This window comes from Somniosus microcephalus, chromosome 15 (genome assembly GCF_052327205.1).
Source record: "Somniosus microcephalus isolate GS21.2 chromosome 15, FLI_Smic_1.0, whole genome shotgun sequence".
Lineage (NCBI taxonomy): Eukaryota > Metazoa > Chordata > Chondrichthyes > Squaliformes > Somniosidae > Somniosus > Somniosus microcephalus.
Genome location: NC_141001.1, coordinates 108,380,087 through 108,397,284, shown reverse-complemented (window position 1 = coordinate 108,397,284; position 17,198 = coordinate 108,380,087). Strand labels below are relative to the sequence as shown.

At 46.9% G+C, this 17,198-nt stretch overlaps 1 protein-coding gene across 2 annotated transcripts in view; it reads right to left on the bottom strand.

Moving 5' to 3' along the window:
* Nucleotides 1–14,655, bottom strand: part of LOC147107136 (cryptochrome-2-like) — a 31,035-nt gene extending 16,380 nt beyond the window's left edge. Inside the window, exons 1-5 of one of the 2 annotated variants that reach the window (XM_086008236.1) lie at nt 14,273–14,655; nt 9,548–9,656; nt 9,022–9,164; nt 7,100–7,284; nt 3,280–3,368 (exon numbers count right to left, since the gene is read on the bottom strand). In XM_086008236.1, the coding sequence (XP_085864362.1) occupies nt 3,280–3,368; nt 7,100–7,284; nt 9,022–9,164; nt 9,548–9,656; nt 14,273–14,430 (684 nt within the window). In that variant the 5' untranslated portion in view covers nt 14,431–14,655. The remainder of the gene's footprint in view (nt 1–3,279; nt 3,369–7,099; nt 7,285–9,021; nt 9,165–9,547; nt 9,657–14,272) is intronic. The other variant, XM_086008237.1, reaches the window with a different exon arrangement.
* Between the last annotated feature and the right edge of the window lie 2,543 nt (nt 14,656–17,198).

Sequence of the window (17,198 nt, the reverse complement as noted above, 5' to 3'; positions counted from 1 at the left end):
CATTGCCTGTAAAGTGCTTTGGGATGTCCGGAGGTTGTGAAAGGTGCTGTAGAAATGCAAGTCTTTCTTTCAGTCTAGATGGCTGAAGGTCATAGAGTTATACAGCACAGAAAGAGGCCCTTCGGCCCATCATGTCCGCACCGGCCATCAAGCCCTGTCTATTCCAGTCCCATTTTCCAGCACTTGGTCCGTAGCCTTGTATGCTATAGCGTTCCAAGTGCTCATCTAAATGCTTCTTGAATGTTGTGAGGGTTCCTGCCTCTACCACCCTTTCAGGCAGTGAGTTCCAGATTCCAACCACCCTCTGGGTGAAAACGTTTCTCCTCAAATCCCCTCTAAATCTCCTGCCCCTTACCTTGAAACTATGCCCCCTGGTTATTGACCCTTCTACTAAGGGGAAAAGTTCCTTTCTATCTACCCTATCTATGCCCCTCATAATTTTGTACACCTCAATCAGCTCCCCCCCTCAGCCTTCTCTGCTCTAAGGAAAACAACCCCAGCCTGTCCAGCCTCTCTTCATAGCTGAAACGCTCCAGCCCAGGTAACATCCTGGTGAATCTCCTCTGCACCCTCTCCAATGCAATCACATCCTTCCTATAGTGTGGCGACCAGACTGTACACAGTATTCCAGCTGTGGCCTAACCAGCGTTTTGTACAGCTCCATCATAACCTCCCTGCTCTTATATTCTATGCCTCGGTTAATGAAGTCAAGTATCCCATATGCCTTTTGAACCACCTTATCTACCTGTCCTGCTGCCTTCAGGGATCTATGTGCATGCACACCAGGGTTCCTCTGTCCTTCCTAGGGTCCTACCATTCATTGTGTATTCCCTTGCCTTGTTAGTCCTCCCAAAATGCATCACCTCACACTTTTCAGGGTTATATTCCATTTGCCACTGTTCTGCCCATCTGACCAGCCCGTCTAGATTGTCCTGTAGCCTGAGGCTTCCCTCCTCGCTATTTACCACTCCACCAATTTTCGTGTCATCTGCGAACTTACTTATCATACCTCCTACATTCATATCTCAATCATTAATGTACACTACAAACAACAAGGGGCCCAGCACCGATCCCTGCGGTACACCACTGGACACAGGCTTCCAGTCACAAAAACAACCTTCGACCATCGCCCTCGATGGTATGGCTGCCAATGGTGGAGCGAAGGGCGTGGGAGATACACAAGAGTTGGAGGAATGCAGAGTTCCCGTAAAACCGATGAGAACATTTTCTAGTATAGTCCTACCCACTTATGTTGACATGTTGGGGACCATTCTACAGGAAACTTTGGTTTATCTGGAGGTTAAATGTCCGGCAAGCTCAAGCCACCGGCAAAAATCAGGAGCCGTTTCGTTAGGTTTTTTTTCTTTTCATTGTTTTTTTTCACCAGTCAGGCTCTGCAAGGTCTCGCTGAAGTGGTTGCTAAGCTACAGAGACGCTTGCAAGGTACGGCCGACTGTTTAGAAGCTGTTAAGCAACAGGGTTTGTTGCTAGATACGGAGCTCAAAATCTCCGTATGTTTCAACATTAGCGCTGGTTTGTCCGGCAGTTTTGTTGGGACGGCAACAGCTCGGTCCCGTCGGTGCCGGATAGCACAAAGTTTCCTGTAATTTTGTTGACATAAGTGGACATTAACATTAGTCCATTCGCCTAAATTGATCAGATCACCTCTTACAACATTCTAAAAAAACATGCTCAAGAGGTATAAAATTTCAGGTTTTCAAGAATGGCATAAGTACACATCGATCTTTACACCATTATTTTTCTGCTTTATTCTTAAATTTAAAATACATCAGTCCAGAAGTGGACATAATCCTGTGAGGATGTTATAGTTACTAGAAATAGTAAACCCATTACTTGAAAATATTGAATAATAGTTTTCTTTTTAATCCTATTACAGGAAACTTTGTGCTATCCGGCACCGACGGGACCGAGCTGCTGCCGTTCCCTCAAAACTGCCGTACACTCCAGAGCTAATGCTGAAACATAAGGAGATTTTCATCTCCATATGAATCAACAAACCCTGTTGCTTAGCAACAGCCTCTAAACAGTCGGCAAGCGTCTCTGTAGCGTCTCCAGCTGAAGCTGTTGCTTAGCTACAGACGTTGCAGAGCTTGACTGTTAAAAGAAAAAAAAGAAAATAATAAAAAACGGCTCCTGATTTTTGCCGGTGGCTTGAGCTTGCTGGATGGTTCGCCTCCGGATAACACAAAGTTTCCTGTATATTCTAGTGGCCCATATAACAAGTTAGCATCTGTATGCCGTTTTGAATTCTGAAGCATTTGTGGCAAGCAGATTGTCTGAATCCGTAACCTTATGTGGGTAAAACATATTTTGAAATATATCCTGGTGGCACTGCGTGAGCCATTTTGCTCGTCTGTGTGAGGCATTAACCACAGCAACAACTTGCATTCATATAGCGCCTTCAATGTAGTCAAAACATCCCAAGGGGCTTCACAGGAGCTTTAGATAACATTTGACACCAGAAAACGAGAATAGCCGGGATTACAGGAGGTGATTCTCCATTCAGTCCGTAAGGGTGACCCGAGCTTCCGGTCGCCTGTCACTTTAATTCTCCGCTCCACTCCCACTCAGACCTCTCCGTCCTCGGTCTCTTGCACTGTTCCAACGAAGCTCAACGCAAGCTCGAGGAACAGCACCTCATCTTTCGATTAGTCACTTTACAGCCTTCTGGACTCAACATCGAGTTCAACAATTTCAGACCATAACCTCGGCCCCTATCATTGTTTTTTTCTCTCTCACATAGCAGCTGTCGATGATTCAGCCATTGCCATTTACACTTCATCTAGAGCCATCTTTTGTTTCTTAACTTGTCCCATTACCATCGCCTTTTGCCTCGCACCATCATCCCTTTTGTCTCTTAATCTCTCCTGCCTTCCATCCTATCACAGACCTTCCCTTTTGTTCTTTCCCCCGCCCCACTTTCTCTGCCCCTGCACTTGCTTAAAAACCTGTTCAATCTCCAGCTTTTTCCAGTTCTGACGAAGGGTCATCGACCTGAAACATTAACTCTGTTTCTCTCTCCACAGATGCTGCCGGACCTGCTGAGGGTTTCCAGCATTTCCTGTTTTTATTACAGGAGGTGAATTTGGGGGGGGGTGGGGGTGGGGCGGGGAAGGTAATTTATAAACTGTGAATTGGAAAGACGCCCAGATCCGAAGAAGTGAAAGGAAACATGAATTGTTTCAAGGAGGGAGGCCACACCGGTAACCTTACATTATTATAATATACATGTGAAGATAGAGGCCTGTATTTATATACCTTTCGCTCCAAGTGTTTATATAGTCGGGCCAGGGCTTCTGTCTCTCCTCCTTGCCATACTGCAGGACCAAGTTCACTTGTATCAAATCCTGGAAAACAGCACAAATAATCGTCAAGCCTGTGTGGGAGGATGTTTTCTTCTTGTCGCTCTTCAGTGAAGTTTAAACACAATCGCCATCATCCTGCTGATCCACAACACTTGAAAGCCAAGCAGAGGTCCATGCCTTGGTTTTCTTCTCTTCCCAACTGAACAAGTTCATGGAATCAGATACAGCACAGAAGGAGGCCGTTCGGCCCATCATGCCCGTAGAGGTAGAGTTAGCCAGTTAGTCCCACTTAAGGTTTTGGGCAACAGAGATACAGGGGGGACGGGAGGAAAAACATTTTTACGCAGCGAGTGGTGAGGACCTGGAATTCGCTGCCGACGGAAGTGGTGGAAGCGGAGACACTCAATGTTTTCAAGGGGAGACTGGATGGGCACTTGAGGGAAATAAACTTGCAGGGCTCCGGGGATAGAGTGGGGCAATGGGACTGACTGGATTGCTCTAGAGAGCCAGCACGGACTCGATGGGCCGAATGGCCTCCTTCTGTGCCGCTATCACTCCCCTGCCCTTTCCTCATAGCCCTGTAAATGTTTTCCCTTCAAATATTTATCCCATTCTCTTTTGAAAGTTACTATTCAATCTGCTTCCACCAGCTTTTCAGGCAGCGCGTTCCAAAACATCACCACTCGCTGTGTAAAAAAAATGTTTCCTCATGTCGCCTCTGGTTCTTTTACCAACCACCTCAAATCTGTGTCCTCTGGTTACCGACACTTCAGCTACTGGAAACAGTTTCTCCTTTTTTATATATCAAAACCATTCATGATTTTAAACCGCTTTATCAAATCTCCTCTTCACCTCTCTGCTCTAAGGAGAACCACCCCAGCTTCTCCACATAGCTGAACTCCCTCATCCCTGGAACCATTCTAGTAAATCTCTTCTGCACCCTCTCCAAGGCCTTGACATCCTTCTTAAAGTGCGTTGCCCAGAATTGAACACAATACACCAGCTGGGGCCTAACTAGTATTTAAAAAAAAAAATGGTTTCGCATAACTTCCTTGCTTTTGTAGTTTATTCCTCTATTAATAAAGCAACGGATCCCATATGCTTTTTTTTTTTTAAAAACAGCCTTCTCAACTTCAAAGATTTGTGTATATACACCTCCGGGTCTCTCTCTTCCTGCACAACCCCCCTTTAAAATTGTACCATTTAGTTCATATTGCCGCTCCTCATTCTTCCTACGATATGTAGGTGAACCACCAGGAAAACAGCAAGAATAAAACAGGGGAGGGGGAGGGGAAAACGAAAATAATGAGATACCATTATACAACAGAAGCAAGTGTATTATAAACATATTTATCAGCTAGATGTACAAGTAATCCAAAAAAATACTTCCAACAACTCACATTTATATAGCAACTTTAGTGTAATAAATGTCCCAAATTACTTAAAGAACGTGCACTTATAAAGTGCTTTTCACATCCTCAGGACCAACGTTCCCTTTAAGCCTGCAGCGCTCCAGGGAACCTGCGCAGTCGGCCTTTCAATGTAAAAACCGCGCATGCACTGTCTTTTGAATGGCCCACGCAGCCCCTTAAAGGGCCAAAAAGAATCACAGGGAAGATTGCTCAGGACATCCCAGAGTATCTCCCAGCCAATGAAATGTAGTCACCGCTGTTGAGTGGGCAAATGCGGTCAGCAATTTGCACCCAGCAAGGTCCCACATAAAGGCAACGAGATGACTGACTAGCTAATCTGTATTGGTGGTGTTCATTGAGGGATTAAAGCTTGGCCAGGAGATCAGGAGAACTTCCCCCACCATCCCCCCCTCCCCCCCCCCGCTTTTCTTCGAATAGTAGTAGGGGACATTTTACACCCATATTGTCCGCGTGCCCGATACGAGACTCCCAAAACAAGCGCTCTACTCGGAGCTCCGACATGGCAAGAGAGCCCCAGGTGGGCAGAGGAAACGCTTCAAGGACACCCGCAAAGCCTCCTTGAAAAAGTGTAACATCCCCACCGACACCTGGGAATCCCTGGCCCAAGACTGCACAAAGTGGAGGAGAAGCATCTGGGAAGGCGCCGAACACCTCGAGTCTCTTCGCCGGGAGCAGGCAGAAGCCAAGCGCAGGCAGCACACGCCAACCCACCCACCCGCCCCTTCAACCATCGTCTGCCCCACCTGTGACAGAGACTGGAGGTCCCACATTGGACTCATCAGTCACCTGCGAATTCATTTTTAAATGTGGAAGCAAGTCATCCTCGGTCCCGAGGGACTGCCCAAGAAGACGACGACACCCACCTGAACAGGCAGACAGGGCACTGATTCTCATCATACGCCATATTGGCATGGGCAAAAAAAGGTAGGCGTCTATGGCCTGTGCCTGAAACAGGCGTTAGGCCCCCCTTTATTTGCATAGGCGAAGGAGCTAAAGGACTGTTTGAGGCCCCCGTGCAAAAATTGGGTTGCCTTGTATGTAGCCGGTGTCGGGCCAGCTGCGATCTGGAAAGCCAGCTCGATGCAGCCTAACTGACGGTCCTTAAAGACACCTCTACAGGCAGCCACCTGTTTGTTTCCTACATTACAGGAAACTTTCTGGTATCCGGCACTGACGGGACCGAGCTGGTGCCGGTCGATCAACACTGCCGGAGAAACCAGCGCTAATGTTAAAACATACGGAGCTTCTGAGCAACAAACCCTGTTGCTTAGCAACAGCTTCAAAACAGTCGGCGCAGCTTGCAAGCATCTCTGTAGCTAAGCAACAGCTTCAGCTAGACGCTTGCAGAGCCAGGAATGGAGAAAAAAAGCAACGAAAAGTAAAAAAAGGTTATCTGAACCGACTCCTGAATTTTGCCGGTGGATAGAGCATTCCGGAGATTTAACCTCCGTTTAAACGAAAGTTTCCTGTACAACAGTGACTACACGTCAAACAATACTTCAGTGGCTGTAAAACGCTCTGGGACATCCTGAGGTGGTGAAAGGCGCAATGTAAATTTCTTTCCAACTATGGATAGAGAATGGGCTGCATGCAGTTCAACCCCAGCTCCTTTATTCTGTTAAATTATACTTCCCCGAATGTGGAGCCGGGCGGTGCAGTAGTGCTCCTCCCGGCTCCATATTAAAACCAGGGGCTGCTGTAGGCCATCCAACGCCCCACCCTCCTCCCAAACCCTCCCGATCACTGCCTTGACGCTCATCCCGACCAGAGGCCACCGTTTCCAACTAAAAGAAACCTCACAGGATTCAAAAGACAAGCTTAACAGCAACTTAAACAAAGAAAAGTTACTTCAAGAGAAAGGAGAGAGCTGCACTACAAATGCCATCATTATACATAAGAACATAAGAAATAGGAGCAGGAGTAGGCCATTCGGCCCCTCGAGCCTGCTCCGCCATTCAATGAGATCATGGCTGATCATCCAAATTCAGTACCCTGTCCCTGCTTTCTCCCCATATCCCTTGATCCCTTTAGCCTTAAGAAATATATCTAACTCCTTCTTGAATATATTTAATGAATTGGAATCAACTGCCCCGTGTGGCAGAGAATTCCACAGGTTCACCACTCTCTGGGTGAAGAAATTCCTCCTCATCTCAGTCCTAAATGGCTTACCCCTTATTCTGAAACTATGCCCCCGAGTTCTAGATTCCCCCACGAGGGGAAACATCCTCTCAGCGTCTACCCTGTTGAGCCCCCTCAGAATCTTATATGTTTCAATAAGATCACCTCTCATTCTTCTAAACTCCAATGGGTATAGGCCCAAACTGCTCAACCTTTATTTACCAAGCTCTTCCAGCGATGGTATTCCATACTTCTCATCGTGGTTCTCTTGGATGTCTTTTGTGCACTTTTCCATCTGGTCTAGTGTCACTGTGTTGACAGGAGCTTTGGGTAACTCCAGCTGCCTGATGATTGTTTGGAAGCGTTTGTACGTGAGCGGGGGTTTATTGTCATTGGCCTCGATTATTCTGTAAATACATTACAGGCACGCTTTTTAAAATTTATAGCAAGCGTTAAAAGAGGAGATATTTTTTGCTTTAATAACAGCAGACACCAGTTCCATTAGTCTGTTATTGAAAATGTTACGTTTTCAAAGAAAACTCCCCAAAAAACATCTTTTCTGAAAATAAAGGAAAAGGAAAAATAGGGGGGTGGGGGGGAGGGGCAATGTCTATCAACTGTTTTACACTGACAAGCAATACGTAGCTTTGTACAAAAAAACACAAATATTTAGATCTCTAAGCACAGTGATAATAATCAAATGCAAGATTTATATAACTGCTCCCTGCCCCCCTTATGCACTTCCTGTTCAAATGTATTAATATCAGACGGGTGCCACTGGTTTGCTTGACTCACTTCAGCCAGCACATGTTTAGTATCGTGACTGCCTGGGCAGCTTCACTGCAACTGATCTGCCACATCACATGTACGGCAGTGTGACGTTCCTCGCTGCAGTCCTAACACTAGATGGCAGAATACCAATAGCTTAACTCGGCAACACACACACACTCACCCTGGCAGTTTGAGAATTTGAATTCAGTTTTAAAAATAAATAAATAAATCTGGAAATCAAAAGCTGGTCATCAGTAAAAGTGACCATGTTTTAAAATATATTCCCTATTGCAGCATAATGTTTTTATTTTATAACGATATTCTGTAAAATATTTGAACTATATTCAGAGGCCGTTTCCCCTGGCTGGAGAGTCTAGAGCTAAGGGTCACAGTCTCAGAATAAGGGGTCGGACATTTGGGACCGAGTTGAGGAGAAATTTCTTCACTCAGTGGGTGGTGAATCTTTGGAATTCTCTGCCCCAGAGGGCTGTGGAGGCTCAGTCGTTGAGTATATTCAAGACAGAGATTGATAGATTTTTGGACACTTAAGGGAATCAAGGGATTATGGGGAATCGGGCGGGATAGTGGAGTTGAGGTCAAAGATCAGCCACGAACGGAGACACAAAGACAATCCCCGTCCACACAGTGCAGTGAGACAGACACACATTAACTATAACTATTACAATCTCCATCCACACACAGTGCGCAGTGAGACAGACACAATCCCCGTCTACACAGTGAGACAGACACAATCTCCATCCAGAGACAGTGCACATTGAGACAGACACAATCCCCGTCCACACAGTGAGACAGACACAATCCCCGTCCAGTGAGACAGACACAATCTCCATCCAGAGACAGTGCACATTGAGACAGACACAATCCCCGTCCACACATTGAGACAGACACAATCCCCGTCCACAGACAGTGAGACAGACACAATCTCCATCCAGAGACAGTGCACATTGAGATAGACACAATCCCCGTCCACAGACAGTGAGACACACAATCTCCTTCCACAGACAGTGCGCAGTGAGACAGACACAATCCCCGTCCACACACAGTGCGCAGTGAGACAGACACAATCCCCGTCCACAGACAGTGAGACAGACACAATCTCCTTCCACAGACAGTGAGACAGACACAATCCCCGTCCACACACAGTGCGCAGTGAGACAGACACAATCTCCATCCACACACAGTGAGAACGACAAAACAGAAACCCCCTCCACACTCTGGCGCATTGCCAGGAACAAGGAGACCCCACACAAAACAACTTACAACTACCTTCATATGGTGCATTTTACGCGTTATAGGACCGTCAAATAAAAATCACCAGTTTGATTTAAATCGATACGCAAAATGTAATTTACCGGTCAACATCATACAAGGTATGCGAGGTTCGTACAATAACTTCTATCCCAGCGTTCTTTGCTAGTTTCATAATGGCAGCGTCCCTCTCCTTTCCAAAAGGCTCGGAATCATATTCGAAAGTCAGTCGTGTCATGTTCCATTCCTGGCCCAGAAAAATAAATTGCATCATGTCACAATTGGGTGCTAAGGTGACACGAGACGGCAGCGCAAACTCAGCAAAATACACAAGGGCACAACGTGCTAATGGTTCAAACATGCTGCGGCACAAAGTGGTAGGGTGCGTGTAGAAAGACAGGCTTGCATTTATATAGCGCCTTTCATGACCACCGGGCATCTCAAAGCGCTTTACAGTCAATGAAGTACTTTTGGAGTGTAGTCACTGTTACACTCACAACTTCCCACATGTGAAAACTCAGATGGGGGTGGGGGGGGGGAAGCCAATGCTCACATAGCACAAAATACATCAAATGTTGACAGACACCAAATTGCACTACGCTACACAAGATGTTAGAAGTCTGAATTTACCTTAAATAATCTGGGAAATACATCAGCTGGTTGTCCTCGGACAACAAAAAGCCTGGATTTTAGTTTCCTTAGGCTGGTATCCAGATCTTCTAAGCATTGGAGCAGAAACCTAGAGAGAAGAGAGAAAAGAAAGAATTTTTTTAAATATATAAATCGGGAAATGATATTTAAGAACAGAAGAACATAAGAATTAGGAGTAGGCCATTCGGCCCCTGGAGCCTACTCCGCCATTCAATAAGATCATGGCTGATCTTCTACCTCAACTCCACCTTCCTGCCCGATCCCCATATCCCTTGATTCCCTTAATGTCCAAAATCTATCGATCTCTGTCTTGAATATACTCAACGACTGAGCCTCCACAGCCCTCTGGGGTAGAGAATTCCAAAGATTCACCACCCTCTGGGTGAAGAAATTCCTCCTCATTTCAGTCCTAAATGGCCGACCTCTTAGTAAAAGAAAGACTTGCATTTATATAGCGCCTTTCATGATCACCGGATGTCTCAAAGCGCTTTACAGCCAATGAAGTACTTTTTAAAGTGTAGTCAACTGTTGTAATGTGGGAAATGTGGCAGCCAATTTGCACACAGCAAGCTCCCACAAACAGCAATGTGATAATGACCAGATAATCTGTTTTTTTTGTTATGTTGATTGAGGGATAAATATTGGCCTAGGACACCGGGAATAACTCCCCTGCTCTTCTTCGAAATAGTGCCATGGGATCTTTTACGTCCACCTGAGAGAGCAGACGGGGCCTCATTTTTAACATCTCATCCAAAAGACGGCACCTCCGACAGTGCAGCACTCCCTCAGCACTGCACTAGAGTGTCAGCCTAGATTTTTGTGCTCAAGTCCCTGGAGTGGGACTTGAACCCACAACCTTCTGACTCAGAGGCGAGGGTGCTACCCACTGAGCCACAGCTGACACTGTACATATTTGTACACAAATTACCATCTCTTTTGATGGGGAAAAAAAACTCCAAAACGATTTGGTGCAATATCTACAGTTGTTCATGACTATCCTTCAACTTCTGAGTAGTCACAATAATGATATTGTAGGAGTCTACGTACTCCTAGCAAAAAATACTGAACTCGGAGAGGTTCAACAGAAAAGGTTTAATTCTTGAGACTGCATGTTGAACACAAAATGGCGTCGGAGCCTACACCAAGTCCGACGGCCTTTTATCAGTCCACAGCTTCGACTGCTCCTCCCCCGCTCTGGGCTTAACTATGTTGCAGATCGAGTTTCTTAAAGGTATGATCCTTCTTAAAAGGCATGACGCCTGATTTATCGTCTACGGACCGAAAAGCGGATTGTGTCCTTTCTGTGGTCGGTACGCCACAATATCACCTGCAATGTTACATGGAAGGGCCCAATGAGAATTAAATCTGGGCAGTGTTGACCCAGTTCATAGTGGGTGCAGGCTGACTGTACAAAACTGCCCACAATTCAGAACAAACCGGCATGATATTGGCAACCTCGCTCAAGTGGGGTTCATTTTGAGTATTCTGGCCTGGTGTTAACGGGGCGGTAATGACCTCAAAATTGGGGGGGGGGGGGGGGGGGGGTCGGTAGCCTTAATGTCGGGGGCCTCATTTGAACCCGACTGGCGAGCTACCCTCGGGACGCCCGTTCGGCAGCCACAGCTTGTCATTTTTGGGCCACAGGAATGTCAGCCGGCTGTGACACCTCGGGGGAGGGAGAGGGTTGGTGGGTGGCAGGGGGGGGGAAGAGACCAGGGCGACAGCAGCCCACTGTTTTTTTCGTGGAGCCAGGATGAGCACTCCTGCTCCTTCCAGCTCCACAAAAGTACAAGTGGTAAAAACATATGTGGTCGTTTCCCGAGCGGCCTGCAGTCGTCCCTTCAGGCTTAGGCCGCTCTACACCAGTACACATGGGTAGAGTGTGAGCAGTGCGTGCTCTGCCGCCCCCCACCCCGTGTCCTTTACAATTGCAATCGGGCTCCTAACTACATTTGCACAAGGGGGGTAATGACCAGGGGTAGGCCCCTCTCAAAATAACGCTAGACGGAGCGTCAGCGTTGACCTCTACCGACCCCATTTTGAAGCCCTTAGAATCATAGAAATTTATGCACAGAAGGAGGCCATTCAGCCCATCGTGTCTGTGCTGGCCGAAAAAGAGCTATCCCGCCTAATCCCACTTTCCAGCTCCTGGTCCGTAGCCCTGTAGGTTACGGCACTTCAAATGCATATCCAAGTACTTTTTAAATGTGATGAGGGTTTCTGCCTCTCCCACCCTTTCAGGCAGTGAGTGCCAGACCCCCACCACCCTCTGGGTGAAAAAAGTTCTCAACTTCCCTCTAATCCTTCTACCAATTACTTTAAATCTATGCCTTCGAGTTATCGACCCCTCTGCAAAGGGCAATAGGTCCTTCCTATCCACTCTATCTAGGCCCTTCATAATTTTATACACCCCTCAATTAATTCTCCCCTCAGCCTCCTCTGTTCCGAAGAAAACAACCCCCAGACTATCCAATCTCTCCTCATAGCTAATGGCCCTTACGACCCAGTCGACATCTGTTTCGTTGAGTTAAAGTCAACCCCCTAGAACGCATATGTGACACTCGACCATAGATTAGAAAGGAGCATTGCATCTGCAGCCCTATCTCTTTGCCTTGTTCTTTTAGGGAATTTTAGCAGACAGATTCATGACGATCAGACTATCCTGGAGCAACAGCAAAGATCAACGCAGAACCTCTTCTGGGGGAGGAATTTCTTCACCCAGAGAGTGGTGAACCTGTGGAATTCTCTACCACACAAGGCAGTGGAGGCCAATTCATTAAATATATTCATGAAGGAGTTAGATATATTTCTTAAGGCTAAAGGGATCAAGGGATATGGAGAGAAAGCAGGGACCGGGTACTGAATTTGGATGATCAGCCATGATCTCATTGAATGGTGGAGCAGGCTCGAGGGGCCGAATGGCCTACTCATGCTCCTATCTTCTATTCTTATTTAAAAGATACAATACTGTGTCCTTTGGCTGAGAACAGGCCTCACTCCCAACCTATACAATTGCTCTTGCACACCACTGACTGAAGGTCAGCGATACTGGCCGGAGCTTTTAACTTGGCAGGGGTTGTAAAACGGGCGACATTGGGTTCATAGAATGATGTAGCACAGAAGGAGGCTGTAACGTATACAACATTGAAGGGACTACTTTGTTTTGCGGATGTACATCTTTAGTTGCGAGCGTATATAACAGACGCGGATCGATTTGTACAGTCAGTGCTGAAGTTCCAGTTACCCAGTAAAGATCACTTGAAGTTGCTCTCAGTCTCTGCTGCTTTATTATTTTATGTAGTTGTGTATAGCGGTACAAACACAACAGAGGCCATTCGGCCCATCATGCCTGTGCCGGCTCTTTGGTAGAGTTATCCAATTAATCCCACTCCCCTGCCTATTCCCATAGCTCTATATTCTTTTCCCCGCCCCTTCCAGTATTTATCCAATTCTCTTTGAAAGTTACTGTTGAATCTGCTTCCACCGCCCCGTCAGGCAGCGCATTCCAGATCACAACAACTCGCTGCGTAATTAGTTTTTGCTCACTGCGCCTCTGGTTCTTGTGCCGCACCCACCCACTCATTGGGCGGGGTGGATAACGGGCCAGCCAATCCAATATTGGCCGTCTTGCGCCCCCACAGAAGCGGAACCTTTTGCCAAGGCAATGTGCAGGATTGGGTTAATGTTTGGAGGGAGAATTATGCTCAGCAAATGGTAACACAGACGGCAAAGTCACTTGCATGTTTTACCGAGGCGTGAACTGTCAAAATAAATTAATACTTCAACACAAAACGATACTCAATGGTTTACCAGAACATTTAATTTCTAGAGGATGCCAGCCAGCTCTGAAAACAATGGAAACTAGCCGAGCTTAACTGGTAACTCCAGCTTGCTGGGGTCCATGACATAACTCAAAACGCTTTATTGTCAGTGCCCACTGGAAGAGTGAAATCTAGAGAATCAGGTGCTAAGTTCAGAGCCACAGTCAAGGTATATCCGCCCGCCCCCCCACCTTGTTGCAAGCTGCAGGAGTGTGCGCCTCCAGGTCTCCACCTCCCCCCGGGGATTTCATTCCGACTCTTCGCAGCAATTATTAAAAGTAATTAATTAACACGATGGACATGGAATTAGGGAGGACATTAAGCACCAAAACCATTGGTAACCAGCGCATTCCACTGCACACCACCTCCCAACAATAAACAACAACTTGTATTTATATAGCGCCTTCTGTGATAGTGGATTGGCGGTTCGGATCAGATCAGCCATGATCTTATTGAATGGCGGAGCAGGCTCGAGGGGCCGATTGGCCTACTCCTGCTCCTATTTCTTATGTTCTTAAATGTCCCAAGGTGCGTCATCAAAACAAAATTTGACACCGATCCACATAAGATATTAGGACCCAGGCGACCAAAAGCTTGGCCAAAGAGGTAGGTTTTAAGGAGAGTCTTAAAGGAGGAGAGGTGGAGAGGTTTAGGGAGGGAATTCCAGAGCTTAAAGGCAACGTTTAATCCCACAATATCTGATGACTTCTTATTTCAACACAGATTGTTGGTGGCTGCCTAGACCAACAGGTCACAAACACCAGCCCTGACCTCCATTATTGACCCTCTTTCACTCACAGAAATTGTGTTTTTTTTTGGTTGACGGGGGGGGGGGGGAAAGGAAAGAGACAATAACAAAAAAGGTTAAATAAAAACGACAAACCTCCATCTATTGATCCGGATGTTTGAAGATCCTGCAAACCATGGGTCCAAAATGTAAACACATCTGACGGAGTCAGCCCCCGAGAGAGCTCGCTGCAAGGCCGGGTTATCATGCAGCCGGAGTCCCTTGCGAAACCAGTGCACTGAATTCAGCACCATCCTGACTCACAGCGACCAGGCAAAATTGATAATCAAATTTAAAAAAAAAACCCCACTGATTCTTTGCAACCTAAAGCAGCCTCTCTGTGCACGGCCGCAAACTGCACCCGTGCCTAAGGGGCTGAGAGCGATGGCCAGACCTGTGATGTAACTGGGGATCCGCCCAGGGACTGACAGCCAAGCAACTGGCGTCATTGAGAACAAGCTTCATTGTTACTGCTCCACTTGTTGTTTTAAAGGATGAGATAGATAGAAGCATTTTGTTTAATATAAGGTCTGTTGTTGTTGTAAAATCTGCCTCAAGTAGATTTTATAGACATTTACAACGAGGTGAACCTTTTTAAAAAAAAAATTAAAACTGGACCTTAAACCAAAACAAGAAAGCAAAATCCTGTAGATGCCTGCTGCAGGTCTGAAATAAAACCCGGAAATGCTGGAAAGCACTCAGCAGGTGAGACAGCCTCCTGTTGACCTGAACCGTTAACTGGGATTCTCTCTCCACAGGTGCCTCTTTCCGCCGGCTCGCTCAAGTACTTCCGCGACCGGTGGGCGCCGGGGGGACTGGAGTGCATAATTGATTTGGACAACCAAATTTTAATTTGATTTGTTAAGGTTTATTTAAAGTTTAATTAGTTACAGTCTATTTGTTTATGTTTGGTTCAACCAAAAGAGCGCCTCTTTTAATCTTGGGTTGCCCCCCAGGCATCATCAGCAATGTTCCCTCTAATTTATTTTTTTGTGCACGGTCCCTTTAACTGGCCGCGCGGCCCATTCAAATTTCCGCGCGTGTGTGTGCGCGGTTTCTTCCGCTTAAAAGCCGGTGAGCGGTCTGCGCGGGACCTGTGTCTCGGTATAACAACAGAAAATGCTGGAAAAACTCAGCAGGCCAGGCAACATCCGTGGAGAGAAATTTGAGTTCTGTTGTTATTTCGGATTTCCAACGTCCGCAGTATTTTGCTATCGTACCTGTGTCTCGGTGTTTGCTAACACTCCTGTGCAGCGCCTTGGGACATTTTACTACGCCAAAGGTGCTATATAAATGCAGGTTGTTGTTGTTGTTTATTGTTGGGGAGGTGGCGTGCAGTGGACTGCGCTGGTTACCAATGGTTTTGGTGCTTAATGTCCTCCCTAATTCCATGTCCATCGTGTTAATTAATTACTTGTAATTGCTGAGAAATCCCCGGGGGAGGTGGAGAGAGACCTGGAGGCGCACACTCCTGCAACTTGCAACAAGGTGGGGTGGGGGGTGGGGGGATATATCTTGACTGTGGCTCTGAACTTCGCGCCTGATTCTCTAGACATGCAAGTGACTTTGCCGTCTGTGTTACCATTTGCTGAGCATAATTCTCCCTCCTAACATTAACCCAATCCTGCACATTGCCTTGGCAAAAGGTCCCGCTTCTGTGGGGGTGTAAAATGGGCAGTATTGGATTGGCCGCCCCGTTATCCACCTCGCCCAATGGGTGGGCAGGTGCGGCACAAGAACCAGAGGCGCCGTGAGCAAAAACAAAAATTTTTGCAGCGAGTTGTTGTGATCCGGAATGCGCTGCCTGACAGGGCGGTGGAAGCGGATTCAATAGTAACTTTGAAAAGGGAATTGGATAAATACTGGAAGGGGGGAGGGTGAAGATTATAGATCTATGAGGAAAGAGCAGGGGAGTGGGGCTAATTGGAGAGCTCTACCAAAGAGCCGGCGCAGGGACCTCCAGATTGCTGTGCGGCCGCGCGGCTTAGCGGGAAAGTTGGTCATCAACCCCCCCCCCCAAAAGAAATCGATCACAAAAGGGCCCCTTTTTAAAAAGAAAAGAAAGACTTGCATTTCTATAGCACCTTTCACGACCACCGGACGTCTCAAAGCGCTTTACAGTCAATGAAGTACTTTTTTGAAGTGCAGTCACTGTTGTAATGTGGGAAATGCGGCAGCCAATTTACACACAGCAAGCTTCCACAAACAGCAATGTGATAATGACCAGATAATGTTTTTGTTATGTTGGTTGAGGGATAAATACTGGCCAGGACACCAGGGATAACTCCCCTGCTCTTCTTCGAAATAGTGCCGTGGGATCTTTTACGTCCACCTGAGAGAGCAGATGGGGCCTCGGTTTAATGTCTCATCCGAAAGACGGCACCTCCGACAGTGCAGCACTCCCTCAGCACTGCACTGGGAGTGTCAGCCTAGATTTTTGTGCTCAAGTCTCTGGAGTGGGACTTGAACCCACAACCTTCTGACTCAGAGGTGAGGGTGCTGCCCACTGAGCCACAGCTGACCCAGCCCCTTTTAGAGCGACTCACAACTAATAAACACCCACATCATACAAAATAGAAAAGGAAACTTATCAAATTAAATAATAATTCTCTCTCCACAGATGCTGCCTAACCTGCTGAGTGTTTCCAACGTTTTATGCTTTTCATTTCTAAACAAAAAAAAGGGCTTATAATATAACCAAAAGCTGTTTTTCTGCCCCAAGTAATCTAGCTGGGCTCCCTAGGTGACGCTGCTTCGCTCTAGGTGCTGATTTTGTATTGTGTGCAGCAAGTGGAATTTCCTGATCTTCGGCTAGCTTTTGATAGATCAGGGATTCCCGCCGCCAGTGGAGGGCTGAGAAGCCAATCCTGGAGTAGGGTCGCCAACTCTGGTCGGACGTATTCCCGGAGGCTTCATCACATGATCTCTCTGCCCTGCCCCCACACTCCCGCTATTGGTCGCCCAACACGTCCACCCGTGCAACGCCCCGCCTCCCCCGCGCCAAGCGTACCGTGAACAGACT